Source organism: Labeo rohita, chromosome 25 (assembly GCF_022985175.1).
Source record: "Labeo rohita strain BAU-BD-2019 chromosome 25, IGBB_LRoh.1.0, whole genome shotgun sequence".
Taxonomy (NCBI): domain Eukaryota; kingdom Metazoa; phylum Chordata; class Actinopteri; order Cypriniformes; family Cyprinidae; genus Labeo; species Labeo rohita.
Window position 1 is genome coordinate 5730794 of NC_066893.1, and position 19616 is coordinate 5750409.

At 31.1% G+C, this 19616-nt stretch overlaps 1 protein-coding gene across 1 annotated transcript in view; it reads left to right on the forward strand.

Annotated features, from left to right (window-relative positions):
* Window positions 1–19616, forward strand: part of mob2a (MOB kinase activator 2a) — a 61982-nt gene continuing 42366 nt past the window's right edge. Inside the window, exon 1 of the mRNA XM_051099601.1 lies at window positions 1–298. Coding sequence (XP_050955558.1) covers window positions 282–298 — 17 coding nt within the window. The 5' untranslated portion in view covers window positions 1–281. The remainder of the gene's footprint in view (window positions 299–19616) is intronic.

Below are 19616 nucleotides of genomic sequence, written 5' to 3' on the forward strand. Positions count from 1 at the left end.
CATTAGACACTCAGTGTACTTCACAGACATCAAGACGCGGAGCACCGGCATCCCACAACACCAACATCAGCACAGTTCTGACAACCGAGCCCCGCCAGCCCTCATATCACCAGTTCAAACCGAGGCTCTTTAGAAATCATTCAAGTCATTGAGGAGCAGCTCTGTGTCCAAAACTGTTATACATTTAGGGAGCACTGCATAAACACCAAATCCAGCCCTGGATATAATTTGAGGCAGCCGGTGAAAGTCAAAGCGGAGCTGGCGTGGATCAGTCCAACAGCATGGACTGGTTAATGGGGTGAGTTCAATATTTATTATTTTGCCCACCTTTTTGAATTTTCATAGTTCACATAAGTTTCATGCTACCTTTATGTAATTTAAGATGTTTTTATTAAAACTAAATCTTTGGTATTTAGTGGGATATAAACAACTCACTGACTCTACTGAACTGTATTGCAAGTGGCTCAGTTATTCAGTAGCATTTCAAACAGGATATTGTCAGACATTAAAATTGTAACTTTAAACAGACCATGGTACTCCGTTCTACTTGTGTGGTTTCCTTTATGACATCCTGCCACATGGGAAGCTACACCCTGACCTGTCAGGTTATTTTAGGTCAAGGCTTTTTAATAAATAGTTCGTTTTGGCAGTTATTGGCGAACGGTTGGATGGATATTTATTAGGAGGTTAGTTTTACATTAATTTGACTGCATGAGCTTTTCCCATGCAAACTTTTCAGAAGTCACTTTGAGTTACAACTTACCTTGCAGTTTGAAAGTGTCTTTTTGGACATACAATGAAAGTCAATAGGGTCCAAAAAAACATTGGACCCCATTGACTTTCATCGTATGGGCATAAACAAGAAATACCTTCAAAGTATCTTCTTTTTTGTTTTGTAGATTAATTCAAATATGTTTTATATATAAAAACATAAATAGTACTTTTGACAAAATGTGACCCTGGGCCACAAAACCAGTCATAAGGGTCAGTTTTTTGAAATTGAGATCTATACATCATCTGAAAGCTGAATTAATAAGCTTTCCATTGATGTATGGTTTGCAATAATAGACCAATATTTGGCCGAGATACAACTATTTGAAAATCTGGAATCAGAGGGTGCAAAAAAATCGAAATATTTATTTTTGTCAAAAAATAAAACAAGATTGTCTTCTTAGAACTGTAAGTTTATATCTTACAATTCAGAATTTATATCATGCAATTTTGAGTTTATGTCTCACATCTGCAACTAAAAAAAGTCAGAATTGTCAATGATTAACAGATTTGCGAGGAAAACAGTTTTTCCTCACAAAAAAAAAAAAAAATTGTGGGATAAAAAGTCACAATTACCTTATTAATTTTTTTATTGGTGAAAAAATAAGCTTGTCTTCTTTGAACTTTTAGTTAACATCTCGCAATTCTGACTTTTTTTTAGCAGATTTAAGTTTATATCTCACAGTTTTAAGTTTATATCTTGAAATTCTGAAGAAAAAAGTTAACAACTTGCAATTGCAAGAAACTCACAAGATGAAAGGTCAGAATTGTGAGTTTGAAAAGTCAGAATTTTCACTTTATTTATTTTTTTAATTCCTTGGTGGAAAAACAAGCATGTCTTCTTAGAACTTTTATAATATTTGGCCGAGATACAACTATGTGAAAATCTGGAATCAGAGGGTGCAAAAAAATCGAAATATTGAGAAAATCACCTTTAAAGTTGTCAAATGAAGCTATTAGCAATGCATATTACTAATCAAAAATTAAGTTTTGATATATTTGCAGTATGAATTTTACAAAATATCTTATGGAACATGATCTTTAATTAATACCCTAATGATTTTTGCCATAAAACAAAAATCAATCATTTTGACCCATACAATGTTTTTTTGGCTATTGCTACAAATAAACCCCAGCGACTTAAGACTGGTTTTGTGGTCCAGGGTCACAAATATGTTTAAAGTGATATTATCTCACATGCAGTGAAGACTTGACTCATAGTGACTGTTTTATTCTGCATAAGGTTGGACCCCCTTCATGGTGGTAGCCATATTGATTATTATTTAACTTCCTGAATGGTAGCTTCCAATTATTGGACACTTGATTGTTCTGGTTGGTGTGTTTCATAGTCATCAGGAGTTCATTCAAATGTCAAAATCATTAATTTCATAAAAATGAGATGTATTTTCGTGATTCAGTACTGATGTCAGGTTTGTTTTGTACATTGTTTGGTAGCATGTCTAATCAAGTTTTAGTTCAGTTGACATATTTTCCTTCAAGCAAGCCTGCTTATTTTTAACAGCCATGATGACAGATGTTTAATCTGACGGTTATGATTTTCAAAACAGTAGAGACGCTGTTATTTTTAAACTGTTGACTGACTGTGGTTCAAGCTTATATTTGGTTGTTTCATTTTCACCACAGGTTTAGATCTTCTTAGAGCCTCACTGTTTTTATTTTGGATAATATTGGCATTCAAAATGGCACTTATTTTTATCAGCCTCTAATTCATTAATTATACAGCTGCACTGCATATGCAAAGTAATGAGCATGCTTAAATGTGCAAGTTCATGTTAGGTTACTGGTGTTGCATATAACAGGACAATTATTTGTAGATATATTTATATTAATTTTTTTTATTTTGCTGCAGAATTGACTGATGAAAGATGACTAGAGATTTATATGTGCCATTTATGTCTAGTGGAATTTACCTCATTAGCTAAAAATGAAATTAATTAGTTTTTTTTAACATGGTAAAAAAATTGCTTTAATGGAAACTTATTTCTGCAATAGATTAAAAGTCATAAAATAGATAATTGTAACTTTTTTTTGTTTTGCAATTCTGAGAATTCCTATGAGTTAATAAACTGCAATTGTAACATATAAACTCACAAATCTGAGATGAAAATTCAGAATTATGAGATAAAAAGTTGCATTTGTTTATTCCTTGGCAAAACAAAACATAAATAAATAAAGTAAATAAATAAATAAACAAGCTTGTCTTCTTAGAAATGTTTATATCTTGCAATTCTGTTTTTGTTCTCACAATTTTGAGTTTATGTATCACAAATCTGAATTTATATCATGCAATTCTGAGTTTAAATTTCACAATCGCAAGTAAACAAAGTCACAATTGTCAGAGAAGAACAGATTTGCGAGGACAAAAATGAAGCAGCAAAACTGTTTTGTAATGTACAGAATTGTGGGATAAAAAGTCACAGTTACCTTTTTTTTTAATTCCTTGGCAAAAAAAAGATTCGTCTTAGAGTTTATTTCTCGAAATTCTGACTTTTTTCTCACAATTTTGGGTTTACACCATGCAATTCTGAGTTTATCTTACAGTAGAGCAAAGAAAAAATTAAGAATAGTCAGAGATTGTAAGATAAAAAAGTCACAACTAACGTATTTATTTATTTATTTTTGTCAAAAAATAAAACAAGATTGTCTTCTTAGAACTGTAAGTTTATATCTTACAATTCAGAATTTATATCATGCAATTTTGAGTTTATGTCTCACATCTGCAACTAAAAAAAGTCAGAATTGTTAATGATTAACAGATTTGCGAGGAAAACAGTTTTTCCTCACAAAAAAAAAAAAAATTGTGGGATAAAAAGTCACAATTACCTTATTAATTTTTTTATTGGTGAAAAAATAATCTTGTCTTCTTTGAACTTTTAGTTAACATCTCGCAATTCTGACTTTTTTTTAGCAGATTTAAGTTTATATCTCACAGTTTTAAGTTTATATCTTGAAATTCTGAAGAAAAAAGTTAACAACTTGCAATTGCAAGAAACTCACAAGATGAAAGGTCAGAATTGTGAGTTTGAAAAGTCAGAATTTTCACTTTATTTATTTTTTTAATTCCTTGGTGGAAAAACAAGCATGTCTTCATAGAACTTTTAGTTAACATCTCAGAATTCTGCATCAATTGCAAGAAAAAAGTCAGAATTGTCAGAGATAAACAGATTTGCGAGGAAAAAAGGTAGATAAAAAGTCGCAATTACATTCTTTATTTATTTATTTAATTCTATTCCTTAGTGAAAAACCAAGTTGTCTATGAACTGTAAGTTTATTTATCGCAATTATGACTGTTTCCCAACAATTTTGGGTTTATATTGTGCATTCCTGAGTTAATCTCAAAGTAGCAAGGAAAAAAGTCATAATAGTCAGAGATAAACACCGATTTGGAAGGAAAACAAGCATAGTAGTAAGATGAAAAGTTGCAATTACCTTTTTTATTTTTTTAAATCAAGCTTCTCTTCTTAGAACTTTGAGCAGTTCTGATTTCAGGTCTGTTTTCTCACTATTTTGGGTTTATATCTTGCAATTCTGAGCTTGTCTGACAATTGCGAAGGGAAAAAGAACTTTAAGTTCACTATTTTGAATTTATCGAATTTATATCTCTCAGTTCTGAAAAAAAGTCCTATTGCCGCCAGTTAACAACTCACAATTACAAGAAATAAACAGACAATTCTGAGATGAAAAGTCAGAATTGTGAGATTGAAAAGTCTGATTTAATTTAGTTTACATCTCACAACTGCAAGTAAAAAAAAAAATCTGAAGTGTCAAATAAACAGATTTGTGAGGAAAAAATTCTGAATTGTGAGATAAAAAGTCACAGTTACCTTATTTATTTTTTTATTTCTTGGTGAACTTGGTGACTTTTAAGTTAACATCTCACAATTGTTACTTTTTTTTGTATTACAATTTCATGTCTATATAGCAATTTTCAGTTTATATCTTGCAATTTTGCAACTTAAAAACTCACAATTGCAAGATATAAACTCGAGACAAAAAGTCAGAATTGTAAGATAAAAGTTGCAATTTTTAAAATTCCTTAGCAAAAAACAAACTTGTCCTCTTAGAACTATGAATTTATGTCGCAAATCTGACTTTTTTTCTTACAATTTTAAGCTTATATCTCTTAATTCTAAAAAAAATATAATAACTCGCAATATAATAACTAAGTATAAACTTGCAATTCTGAGTATAAAAGTCAGAATTTTAAGATAAAAAGTTGCATTTTTAAAATTCCTTGACAAAAAAAGCTTGTCTTATAACTGAGTTTCTATATTGCAGTTCATACTTTTCATAATTTTGAGTTTATATCTTGCAACTTTTTTTTGAGAATTCTGAATTTATCAAAGTTACAAAGAAAAAAGTCAGAATAGTCAGAGAGATAAACTTAAATTTACAAGGGAAAAAAGTCAGAATTTATAAAAGATGCAATTTGTTTTTGATGCCTTAGCAAAAAAAAAAAACTAAACAAGCTTGTCTTCTTAGAACTATTAATTTATGTCTTGCAGTTAATTTTTTTCTCACAATTTCAAGTTTATATCTTGCAATTCTGACTGAAAAGTCAGAATTGTCAGAGATAAACTCACATTTGCAAGGGGAAAAAATCATAATTGTAAGATAAAAAGTCTCAAATAGTTTTTTTTTTTTTTTTTTTTTTTTTTTTTTTTTTAAACAAAGCTTCTCTTCTTAGAACTTTGAGCAATTCTGAATTTGTATCTCACAATTTTGAGTTTACATCTCGCAATCCTGAATTTCTGTTGAGTTTATATCTCACAATTGCAAGGAAAAAGTCTGAATTGTAAGCTAAATAGTCGCAGTTACTGTTTTTATTTTTTTATTCCGTAGTGGAAATAAGATTTTCCATAGATTCCATAGATTTTAATCATCTTAGCCGTTGTCTTCTGAGCAATGTCACTATTTAAGAGCTTTGTGAACATCCGTCTGCACTCCCATTTGTTGTTGCTGCGTTACGTCGCTGCTCGTTTGCATAAAGTCAAACTATCTGTTGCTCATGTTGGATCAAATCAGCAACTCTCATTGAAGAATGAGTGACTTGTGGTCACTTTGTCACTTCAAATAAATGTCACCCATCAACGCCTTCAGGGTGTTGACTAGCTGTTGCCATGCAGACTTTTCTCACTGACTTACATGCGGATTCCCATATGCAAAAGTAAAAGTAATTTATATATGTATTTCATTTAGGTTTAAGCATATGCAAGATGAATCAGGCAGCAGAGTGTCATTTTGAGAGCATCTCTTTGCTGTCTGACATTGAGAAGTCACATGTTAATCTGGTTACAGACAGAAGGTCAGGCATTGTCAGGCATTCCTATGGGTTTATGCCATCATACAGCTGGTTTAACAGGTCCAAAGACAGTGACCATACATTCACATTCCCATCTCATTACATAAGCATCCTCTCTTGAACTGCTGCTGCTGTTTTTGTCTGTTTTAACCACATCATGCTGGCCGTTGCAGACTGGTAGGCCAAATCCTTTCCTGTTTTGATGTCTTGCATAAGGGGCATTTTGGTTTCTGCCCTGTGATTCACCCAACATGCAGGCACAAGAATGGGTTGACCTGTGTTTATTTGCAAGCAAATTTATCAATAAAGACAACGTGAAAGTCATCGAACAGGATATTATGCAAGAACTAATTTGGGTCAGCTAATTCAGTAGCTGTACCAACTTTGTTATCGGCCAATTTTAGTTTTCTTTTGGTCAATATTGTATCAGTGTTGATTGATATTTTATGTTTTTCTTTCTTTCTTTCTTTCTTTCTTTCTTTCTTTCTTGTTTTTTGTTACATTGATTTTACAGATTCTTTTAAACATACTGTATTAATATTGGGTGATATTACAAATACATAATGGATATAATGCTTATTTGCACTTTTAACACTGTTACATTTTCAGTTTCTTAGTTATCATCTATAACATGTCAGTAATTATCAACTTATCAGTTATCTGTAATAAAATGTCAGTAAATATCAACTTATCGGCTCTCTGCAGTAACATGTCAGTAATTATCACCTTATTGGTTATGGCCAATAACATGTCAGTAATCGCCAATAACATGTCAGTAATTATCTGATTATTGGTTATCACCAGTAACGTCAGCAATCGGCAATAACATGTCAGGAATTATCAGCTTACTGGTTATCACCAGTAACGTCAGTAATCACCAAAAACATGTCAGTAATTATCACCTTATTGGTTATGGACAATAACATGTCAGTAATCACCAATAACATGTCAGTAATTATCATCTTATTGGTTATGGACAATAACATGTCAGTAATCACCAATAACATGTCAGTAATTATCATCTTATAGGTTATCGCCAATAACCACAGTAATCACAAATAACATGTCAGTAATTATCGCCTTATTGGTTATAGACAATAACATGTCAGTAATCGGCAATAACATGTCAGTAATTATCACATTATTGGTTATGGACAATAACGTCAGGAATTATCACCTTATTGGTTATGGACAATAACATGTCAGTAATCGCCAGTAACATGTCAGTAATCATCAGCTTATAGGTTATCGCCAATAACCACAGTAATCACAAATAACATGTCAGTAATCATCAACTTACCGGTTATCGACAATAACATGTCAGTAATCTGCAATAACATGTCAGTAATTATCATCTTATTGGTTGTTGACCATTACAGACTTATCTTATTGGCAACAACTTGTCAATAATTTTCAGCTTATTGTTTATCAGCAATACATAAATAATTATCAGCTTTTTGGTTGTTGTCAATAACATGACAATAAATATCTTAGTGTTTATCTGTAAAAAACATGTCAGTCGTTTTCAGTTTGTCAACTGTCAGCTTATCTGTTATCGACAATAACATGTCAGTAATCTGCAGTAATGTGTCAGTAATTATCATCTTTTCTGTTATCAACATTAACATGTCAGTAATTATTAGTTTATCGTTATCAACATTAATGTGTCAGTAATTATCAGCTTATCAGTTATCGACAATAACATGTCAGTAAGTATCACCTTATCTGTTATTGACAATAACGTCAGTAATTTGCAGTTACATATCAATAATTATTAGCTGATCGGTTATCGACATTAACAAGTCAGTAATTGTCAGATTATTATTTATCTGCAATAACATCAGTAATTATCATCTTATCAGTTATCGGCAATAGCATGTCAGTAATTATCACCTTATTTGTTATCGACAATACCATGTCAGTAATTATTAGCTTTTTGTTATCGACAATAACATGTCAGTAATCTGCAGTAACAAGTTGTTAATTATTATCTTATCGGTTATCTGCATTAAACATGTCAGTAATGGTCAGCTTATCGGTTATCTACAATAACGTCAGTAATTATCACCTTATCTGTTATTGACAATAATATGTCATTAATCAGCAATAACGTCAGTAATTATCAACTTATCGGTTATTAACAATAACATGTCAGTAATTATCACCTTATCTGTTATCGACAATGACATGTCAGTTATCAGCAATAACATGCCAGTAATTATCATCTTAATGGTTATCAATAATAACACGTCAGTAATTATGAACTTATTGTTATCGCCTATAACATGTCAGTAATTGTCATCTTATCGCTTAGCTGCAATAACACGTCAGTATTCATCAGCTAATCGGTATGCCAGAATTTTAATATCAGATTTTATGTAATCTTTAACTTAGACAAAAGGTCTGTAAGAAACAGTCAGGTTCTGTCAGGGGACAGGTTAGCATCCCTGCTTGAATGCTAGCAGTAGTTTTATAGACTTTATAAGCTATTGGTGTCAAGGAGGGCACTTGACACACATAGGATGGAGTATAGAACTTTTATTAGAGTGGAGATTTCCACTATGTAGAAAAAATAGCCATTACAGAAAGACCGGAGGGAAGGAAGTGCTGTCCACTGGGTGGAGGGAGCCATTGTTTTCAGAGCAGTGCTTTATGGGAACTGTGTCAGATTTTACAATAGCCGCGATGTTTATTATTCCAGGTCAAGATTTTATGACTGGCCAACTTCAGTTATTAGTCATTTAGTTGCTATATTGTTTAAATATTTGACGCACAGTTATTTTGAAATGCACTTGTTTCCTTTAGATCATTATTAGACAGTGATTCTACAAATGTAAGTGCTGCACATGGAATAAGGCGGAGGTAACCTGTGATTAGTTAGGATCTGATGAATGAAACCATTTTTTGCAGTCTTGAGAAGTGTTTTTGATTTTGTTTGCTGTTGAATTATGGCAGTGTGTTTTCCTTCTGAAAGGTCCTGATCTGTCCTTGGTGTTTGTACTTGTTTTACTTGGCATTGCTGCTTAGTTGCTAGTTTGCTTGCAAATTCTATACTTAGCGCAGAACCAACAGTGCCAGTATGTTTCAAAACAAGCCCAAAGTTGAGTAATATTAAGCTCTTTATTGTATTTTAAACATCCCTGAACTGCCACAGCTCTTACATGATGCACTATTTCAATTACATACAAATACATTTGAATTTTTAACAACACCTTATGCTTATTTAGGGGTCAATGAGTCTCATATTTTGTACACATTTATTCAAAACTACATCAAAATCCACCTCCTCTTTTATGATGAGCATGTTTTTAATTTACGAATTCAAAATTTTCATATTTTTGAGGTGAATACTGCAAAAAAATGTCTTTATCATAATTTAAAAAATAATGAAAGAAATAAGTAGCTTGACAAACTTTTATTATCTTTTATTAGAAAAAAAAAGTCACAAAACATAACATTTAAAAAACTGCTGTCTGCCAAAAAAGTGTGGTGCAACCAACCAATTCAGAATTATTTAAATTAGTTTTTAACAACTTTTTTTCTGCTCTCTTAATAAACAGGAGATTATGAAAGATATATGTTTTTTTTTTTAAAGAATTAGAAAAATGCTGTTTAGATTAGTTTTAAGACACAACTTTCAAAAAGTACTTAATGTCAACTACACATGCATACATACATACATACATACATACATACATAAATAAAGTTATGTCTAAAAATATATTGTTGTGTCTATAAAGTTATCTTAGGGTACCCCGTCTTATAATACACTGCTATACTGTAAGAAAAGTTTACATCATTGTAGTAAATGTATTTTTTAAAAACTAAAATATTGCTATATTAATTCTAATACAATATATAAAAAACTACTATAAAGGTATTTTTAAAAATTAAATGTTTTAATAAATTGTAAATGTCTAAAATTATACATGTTTGCATCAAAATCCACCTCCTCTTTTATGATGAGCATGTTTTTAATTTACAAATTCAAAATTTTCATATTTTTGAGGTGCATACTGCAAAAAAATGTCTTTATTATAATTAAAATTAATGAAAGAAATAAGTAGCTTGACAAACTATTATCTTTTATTAGAAAAAATAAATCACAAAACGTAACATTTAAAAAAATGCCAAAAAATTCATGTGGTGCAACCAATGTGCAAAAAACAAACCAACAAATAATAATAGTGAAAACCCCTGCAAACCCCAATGACTGTGAGGATCAATAAATCAAAACATTTCATGACAAGGCAAGGATAGTTCAGGTTGTAAAATGTCATGTGGTGCAACCGAAAATTCTAAGTAATACGTCAAGATATTTGTTAAATAATATACTTTTTACCTTTTTTAAAAATTAAGCTCTTAAAACTATATTAAATGCATGAAGTAAATTCCTAAATACTTGTTTCTTTGACTCAAATACTTGTAGAATCTATAACGTATTTTGATGTATAAAATGTTGTAGATGAATCGCCTGTGTTGTGGCCAATGTGTATTTCAGCTAGTCGTGCAAGACTGACAATTGTGACAACGGATAACCTTTTGTGATTGTGTTAACCTCTTTTATCTTAAGTGAGCTGCTAACAATTAGCTCATAGGGTTCACGTAGCCATTAGCACTGTAAAGCAAACATCAGCACACAAAACGTCAATAAACTAGCTTTATAAAAGTGTCTTGAGGTAGCTTATGTAATGTTTGCTCAAACAGACTCCATCAGTCTATTAAAACCAAAAACAAACCCGTATGCCCGGTTGCTTTGACCTTTAGTCAGAGTCTTTGTGATTGGCTGTTGAAGAGGAATGTCTGCTGTCGGCCAATGAGCTCTAATTAGACAGAAGGTCATGTGATCTTGCCTGTCTTTAATTTGATTTGGTCCTGAGGTACAGCATGTCTTGTCCTTTCAGATTTCACTCATGCTGTTGTCATTATTAAAACTTCATCATGTCTTTTGGCTGACACGCTGTGACAGGTTCTTTTGATGTTTTTAATATTGGTTTTGTTCGGCAGCTTTTAAATAGCTACCCTTTGTAGTCAAATCTCTTTGTATCACATAAAAAGTGATTTCAAGGCCTTTCTAATGGAATCAAAAGCAAAGATTTGCCATTGACAACGGTTTAATGATTTTCAAATGAGTTTGACAGTTCATTGAACTCTTATGGTACAGAACCAAGTAAGTGTGTTTAGTGGTTCCACAGGTTTCCTCGCTTGTTGTTATAACGCTGTCGCTCCCTCTTCAGGCTGGATGCCGTTATTTCATTGTCACTGAACGTCTGTGCTGCGCGTTTCGTGTCTGTAAACATCAGTCTGAACGGAACAGCTGCGCCATTTTAAATGACATATTGAGCTCCATATGTCTCCTTTATGTATGGGTTTTGTTTTATGTGTGCTGGACGTCATACATAAGGATTGTTGATGCATGATGTGTTCATGGACCGCTCTTTAATCAACATCAAGATTTTCACATTTTTTAAACGTCTGTTTTGAATTCAGATGAATTTGAATTAATTTTTAACAACTTTTTTTTCTGCGTCTCTATAAACATGAGATTATAAAAGATATATGCTTAATATATTTTTTTAAAGAATTAGAAAAATGCTGTTTAGAGTAGTTTTAAGACACAACTTTCAAAAAGTACTTGATGTCAACTACACATACATACATACATAAATAAATAAATAAAGTTATGTCTAAAAATATATTATGTCTATAAAGTTATCTTAGGGTACTGCTGTCTTATAATATACTGCTATACTTTAAGAAAAGCTTACATCATTGTACTAAATGTATTTTTTAACAACTAAAATATTGCTATATTAATACTAATACAATATATAAAATACTACTATATAGGTATTTTTAAAAATTAAATATAATGTTTTAATAAATTATAAATGTTTAAAATAATATATTTTAAAAATATTTATATAGTAATATTATTATATTTATTTATTTTATAAATATACGTAATATTTATTATATTATTATTATATATAGTATTAGTATTAATGTAGTTATAATATATCTATATATGTCTGTCTGTCTGTCTATCTATCTATCTATCTATCTGGCGTCTATGGAAACCGTATTATTTCTTTCCTTCCAAATTATATATATATATATATATATATATATATATAGTACAGTAATATTAAATGTTAAATGTTAAATGTAAAATAATTAATAGTATTATTTAATTTTGTTATCTTTGTAACAAAACACACATTTGTATTATTTTTCTTACAATATAGCTGTGTTTTATAGGAAAGGGTCTCCTCACAAAGATATGTTTATATTATGGGCCTTATTAATTTGCAAAATAAAATAAAATAAAATAAAATAAAAATGTACTATTTATTTATTTATTTTCCTTTTTGGACACTATTTATTCAGTAATTTTAGCAACCTCATCGCTTTGTGTGGGTCCCCTCACAAAGAGATAATTATATTATGGGCATTATAAATTGTATATAATGCAAATTAATGTAAATTAAATTAAATTAAATTAAATTAAAAATGTATTATTAATTTATTTATTTATTAATATTAATTTTTCTTTTTTGGACACTATTTATTCAGTAATTAGTTTCATAGAAAAGGATTTAAAAAGAAAAGTGGTGATAGCGTTTATTGACTATAATGTAGAAAGTAAAGTAAATTAAAGTAAAGTAAAGTAAAGTAAAGTAAAATAAAATAAAATAAAATAAAATAAAATAAAATAAAATTAAATTAAATTATTATTTTTTTTCTTTTTGGACACTTTGTCTGTTCAGTAATTAGTTTCAGAATAAATTATTTTGAAAACAAAAGCGGTTATTGACAATAACAGAAAATGTGATTTTGTAATCTGTTTTGGTCTGAATTTTTTATCTTGTGTATTACCCTAGTAATATTTATATGTGACCCTAGATCACAAAACCAGTCATAAGGGTCAATTATTTCTGAATAAATAAGCTTTCCATTGATGTATGGTTTGTTAGGATAGGACAATATTTGGTCGAGATACAATTATTTTAACATCTGGAATCTGAGGGTGCAAACAAATCAAAATATTGAGAAAATTGCCTTTAAAGTTGTCCAAATAAAGTTCTTAACAATGTATATTACTAATAAAAAATTTAACAATTTTACAAAATATCTTCATGGAACATGATCTTTACTTCATTTCCTAATGATTTTTGCCATAGAAGAAAAATCAATAATTTTGACCCATACAATGTATTTTTGGCTATTGCTACAAATAAAACCCAGTGACTTAAGACTGGTTTTGTGGTCCAGGGTCACATATAGTAATATTTAATATGTAGTCGTGTTAGTATTAATATAGTAATATTTAAAAAAAAAAAAAAATAGTACAATGATATAAAATATTAAATGTGAAATAATTAATTGTGTTATTTAATTTTGCTGTCTTTATAACAAAACACATTTATTATTTTTCTTACAATATAGCTGTGTATTATAGGAAAGGGAAGTGTTAGGAACTGTAAAACAAACAAATATTTTTAATTTATTCATTAATTTGTTTCAGAGCAAATTATTATTTTAAAAAAAAGTGATTATAGTGGTTATTGACCATAAGGTGGAAAACATGATTTTTGTAATCTATATTGGCCTGAATTTCTATATCTTTTGTATTCCCTAGAAGCATTTATTCATAGTGGACCAAAAATGTTTGTTTATTGCACAATATCACCTTTAACTTCTTTGACGTGTGCTGTGTAATTATTAAAAGGAGGACTGCAATACATTCAGCCACTGGACAGCAAGTCAAGGTCAGATCAGTTCACATTCCTGTGCCATTGGCATTGAGTCAAACCCAAAGCTCATTCACAGCTGCAGTCAGAGACAGAAGATCCCATAGGTGCTGATATTACTGATCTACCCAAAACCTCATGCCATTCAGCAAAAGAAAGAGCCACGTCAATAGTTTCAGACCAGCAGAAATAAACGATTTCAAAGTCTCGACAAAAATGAGGCTCTTTTATTTTATTATTTTATTTTATTTTATTTTTTATAAACTGCCCTTGGCTCAGATACCATTGGAGCCATTAAATTAAATGCACTCAGTTTGAATGAGAATTTGAGTGAGTTTTCTTGAGTTTTGTTTTTTTTTCCCTCTTATATCCGCTCCCACTCATTCTAAAAGCGAAAGTATTCATTGCTAAACGTCTAAAAGGAACTAACAGATTCAAAAGAGCAATGGGAAATGTTGAAGAGGTGCGTAACGTCTTTCACGTCTCTCTGTGGATGTGGCTTCTAAGCTGAGAACACATCTTGTTTTTTTCAGACAGAAAATAATCCACATAATAAGACGCCATTAGTGCTTCACAATATAGATCCTGAAATACTTGCATGCTGATGTTAAATGCACCAATACTGTGACCATGAGACAGAACAGATGTCCATGTATTGCATAGAACAATACATATATATCTCTGTATAAAAAGCACATTTACTAAGGGAAGCGCTAAATATGATGCGTGCAGTGTTTTTGGCTTTCGCTGAAGCACAGAACAGTTGTCTTACTGGGCAGTTAGTGGTCTTTAGCAAGTAAAAACTTGACAGCTGCAGGACGCCCTGAAATGACCTCAGACAGACAGTAACAACAACTGTGCTTGTGTTGTTTTTGAACCTTGAGGTTTCTGTTCTCTATTAAAGTAACACGTTTTTTTTTTTTTCTTTCAAGTTCTACTTTCAACGATTAGGGTATTTACTAGGGTAATAGTTGGCCATGCAAATGGGCGTTTCTAGGTTTCTAACATACTTGCGTGTTTTTGCAGCGGTGAGTAATGTATCACAGACAGATGTTGATTCCTTGAACACAACTATGTTTACATGCACAATTTTTGGTTCAGTCTGACTCAGTTAATTCAGATTGATGAATCTGAATGTATCATTTACATGAACACTAAATAAAGTGATCAGGTTGATGTGCACGTTTGTCACAAGCTTCAAATTGGAATTGATTTTTTTTTGACATGCACACACTGCACAAATATGATTAGTTTCCAATTGTTTGCACATAATAACCACTCTCCTACACTGTTTCTTTATTTATTTTGAACAGCAGAATTAATATTTGTCCATTTCTGGATAAATATTACATATAAATGCTTAAATTAATCATGCTGTAAAAATGCCCCTCCTCGCACTTATAACCAGTCGTCTGTGGGTGAGCTGCATTGATCATGATGAACAAAGGAGAGAGGCAGATTTATTGATTAAAGGAGAAGTCCACTTCCAGAACAACAATTTACAAATAATTTACTCACCCCCTTGTCATCCAAGATGTTCATTTTTTTCTTTCTTCAGTTGTAAAGAAATTATGTTTTTTGAGGAAAGCATTTCAGGATTTTTCTTCATATAATGGACTTGATTGGTGCCCCGATTTTGAACTTCCAAAATGTAGTTTAAATGCAGCTTCAAAGGCTCTAAACGATCCCAGACAAGGAAGAAGGGTCTTATCTAGAGAAACGATCTGTCATTTTTTTCGAAAAATAATTTTTTTAATACTTTTTAAGCGCAAAAGCTCGTGTAGCAGTCGTTCAGTCGCGCATGCGCAACATCCTATTAGGTTCTGTACTGGAATTAGTTCACCTGTTTCGAGTCTTCAAGTTTTTTGAGTCGTTTGTTCATCTTACTGAACCCGAAAGCTGAGATGAACTAATCAATTCTTTTTCCGGCTCACACTGCATTGGTTAAACTTATAGGGTTGTCACGTGATGAACGAACGACTCAAACCTGAAAACTTGTCAGATAAGACGTGAGGTGAGCTATAGACTAAAGACCCAGGTAAACAATGAATTAATCTTTTCTGTTTCTTATAGCATTATAGTTTTGTCTTGTTTGTAGTGTGATCAATGTTTGTGTAAGCAGTAGAAGTGTTAGGGAAGTAACACACAACATTTTAATTATATTTTGCTAAAATGAACTAAACGACTCAAAAAAAGATTCGTTAATTTTGCTGAATGAGACTTAAAGGTCTGAGTCGGTAAAATGATCCGAAATTCCCATCACTATTATGAATCATGTTCATCGTCTGTGTACTCCGGCTCAAAAACGTAGAGTATGTCGAAAAACTCCATCTTATTTTCTCCTACAACTTCAGAATCGCCCGACATTGTTGTACTTTTTGTTTGTAAACAGCGTTTGACTTACTTGCACTTTCTTAGTCGCGTTCACTTTGTAAACACTGGGTCTGTAGTTCCGCCTACGTTCGTTGTGACCTTTCGACATGATTCAATAGTACGTGAACGCGCATCCCAGAACCTGTGCTACACAAGCTTTTGTGCTTAAAAAGTATACAAATTTTTATTTACCGAAAAAAAATGACAGATCGTTTCGTTAGATAAGACCATTCTTCCTCAGCTGGGATCCCTTCAAAGCTGCATTTAAACTACATTTTGGAAGTTCAAATTCGGGGCACCAATCAAGTCCATTAAGTCCATATGAAGAAAAATCCTAAAATGTTTTCCTCATAAAACATAATTTCTTTACGACTGAAGACAGAAAGACATGAACATCTTGGATGACAAGGAGGTGAGTAAATTATTTGTGAATTGTTGTTCTGGAAGTGGACTTCTCCTTTAAGAGAGTTTGCAAATGATATTGATTTAATACAACAGTCCACTAAACAAGAAGCTAATATTAAGTGACTTGCATTGTCTGAACAGTATTGCTTGATTTTGCTCTATTTTGTCAACGGAAATAGTTTCAAACAAAGTAACAGCTGTGCTGCTGCACATCTCCATTCAAACACAGCGTTGTTTCGTTTATGCATGAATGGGTGTTTTTAAACAAATCTGATTCAATTTCACATTCATAAACACAGTCACTTGCTTCATTCCTGAATGAAGAGGCCGTTCGAATGAATCAATTCAATGACGATTCAGTGATTAAAATCAGTGACTTGCCGCCACCTACTGGCAGTTTTAGTGTCATTTTAAAGTATCTTTTCTGTTATTTAAATCATTTAATATTTCTATATTCAAAATTTTATATATAAAACATTAACCTCAACATGAAGTTATGAAATTCATGTAACCACTGAGCCTCATTAAACCATCTGAAAATACACCTACAAGCCACTTTTGTGTTCTTCTGTGCCACCTCTGTAGTAAAAAATTTTTTTTTACTGATTTTAATTGGTAACTTATTCTTATTGTACTTGTTTTTATTCTGTTGTTTTAATTAGAAATTTTTATAAAAGCCTATATATATATATATATATATATATATATATATATAATTTGACAAAAGATGACATACTTTTAATAAAGTTAAAAAAATTCCATTACAAAGATAAAAACAAAATTTCCTGTAAATCACTTTAAGGAGTCAAATATCGTCTTGTAATGGGAAGGCTAATATTTGATCAGAATTTGATTATTGATTAGAAGGTGCTCCTGAAATTTTTGACTGTGCTCCTAAAAAGAAAAGTAAGTGTAGAGCCCTGTTTAACCATTTTTATTAAATCAAAAATTGAGAAATTCTTTCAAATTTAAATCTTTTACAAGAATTACAGCAAAAAACAGTTTGATGCAAGAATATACATTTTTATTAATATTTGAGAAATTCAAAATTCCTTTAAACATGACTGCTCAAAATGGTCTAAATTTATTAAACCTACACATTCAAAACCTTGTTACTCTGAAATTTTTAAATGTTAAGTGTAAGTGAAATTTTAAGTACTGTAAGTATATTGTCTTTCATGACGCTGCATATGCTGGCGTGTGAATTTGATAGGTGCTTGATATAAAATAAATGGTGCTTTAAAAATCCTTGAAAGTCCTTAAATCTGGTGTTCATGAACGAGTGGGATCCCTGTATATATATAATATAAAAATTACAAATTAAAAATTACACTAAAAATACTCTAAAAATAATACACTAAAAATAATTCTAAAGAAATTAGGGCTGTCCATTTAACGTGTTAAGTAATTTGTTACGAAATATAATGCGCATAAAATATTTTAAAGCAGTTATTGCACTGGCCCTGCCCCCAGACCTGTACGTCATCTTATATTTCATATATTATTCAACTCCATAAATGCAGATGTGCCCTAAAATTCAAGATATTGGTGCAAAAGAATGCCCCTGTATGTGTTTTGTCTCATATATTATATATATATATATAATGCAAGAGCATTAAATGTGATTTTATACAACAGTTCAGTATAAAGAAGTTGATATTGTGTTATTTTTTAAAATAATATTATGTTTTTGCTCAATTTTGCAGAGAACATATTATCTTTGAAGCCACTGCATATTCGTTGTGGATCATACAAGGTATTTTGAAGGCTGTTGGTAACAAAGCTGTTTTGTTTTTTTTATTTTTAATCGAAACACCATGTAATTAATTAGATTAAAAATGTTAAGCGACTGACAGCCCTATATATATATATATATATATATATATATATATATATATCCTATTGAATTCCATGGTTTTCCATGGTCCGTATCAGGACATCATATACAGACTGATGTTATCAACAAAAAGAAAAAAAAAGATACACTCTTTCAAAAACATTTTAAAAATCTTCCCAATCTTAAAGTTTTGAACAGTAGTGTTTGTAATTTTAACTGTAATGAAAACGACACTAGTGGAAATGTCTGTGACTTTCATTAAAAAATGACAAAAATGAATGCAAATAGTCTGTTTGTAGACATTTCTGCATTTTTCTTTTCCCAGAACATTTTCAGACATCCTGTCAAAATCTCACCCTTCCTCACGTGTCTGCAGACTATGTGAAACTCCTTGTGTCAGATGTTCTTCAGTGTATGAAACAGAAACGAAACCGTACGCCGTATAATGACTTAAAGCGTTATGCTTTAAATTACAGGATATTGCAACGAGACAAAACGGTTACACTGAATTTACCCACAAAAACCCCAGTTCAGTCTCGAGTCAGAAACATGAAGAAAAACCACCTGATAAGAAGTTTCATAATCATTCATCAGGGGAATTAAAGTAATAGTTCAACCAAAAATAAAATAATCTATCATAATTCACTCATCTATATGTCATTTCACTAATTCAACATGCTTTCTTGCATAAAACACAAAAAGAATCATTTAGCAGAATGTTCAGGCTGCTCTTTTCCATACAGTAAAGGGGGAAATGGATGAAAACACATCATTAAAGTATTTCATATGACTTATCTGTCATAGTTCCATTTCTTCTGAACCCATATGTTAGTTCCAGGTCCAAAAGGATGTTATATCCTCATTTAAACACTAGATGGGAGCATTTTACCACCCCCAATCATAACTGCCTTCTATTTCTAATAGTATATCTTTCTACTACTACTACAAAAGAAGTTCATGCGCCTCATACCTATTTTGTCATATTTATACATGTTTACACCACATACTTCTTCTTTTTGATGGTTCATCTTCACAGTCTTCACTGCTAAATGATACACGTTAAGTTAACAGCTCCTTTCTGTGTGTTTAAAAGCAATGTTGAAGGGCAGTTTGCAGTCATGAGAGGAATGTTCTAGAGGAGTGAGATGAACAC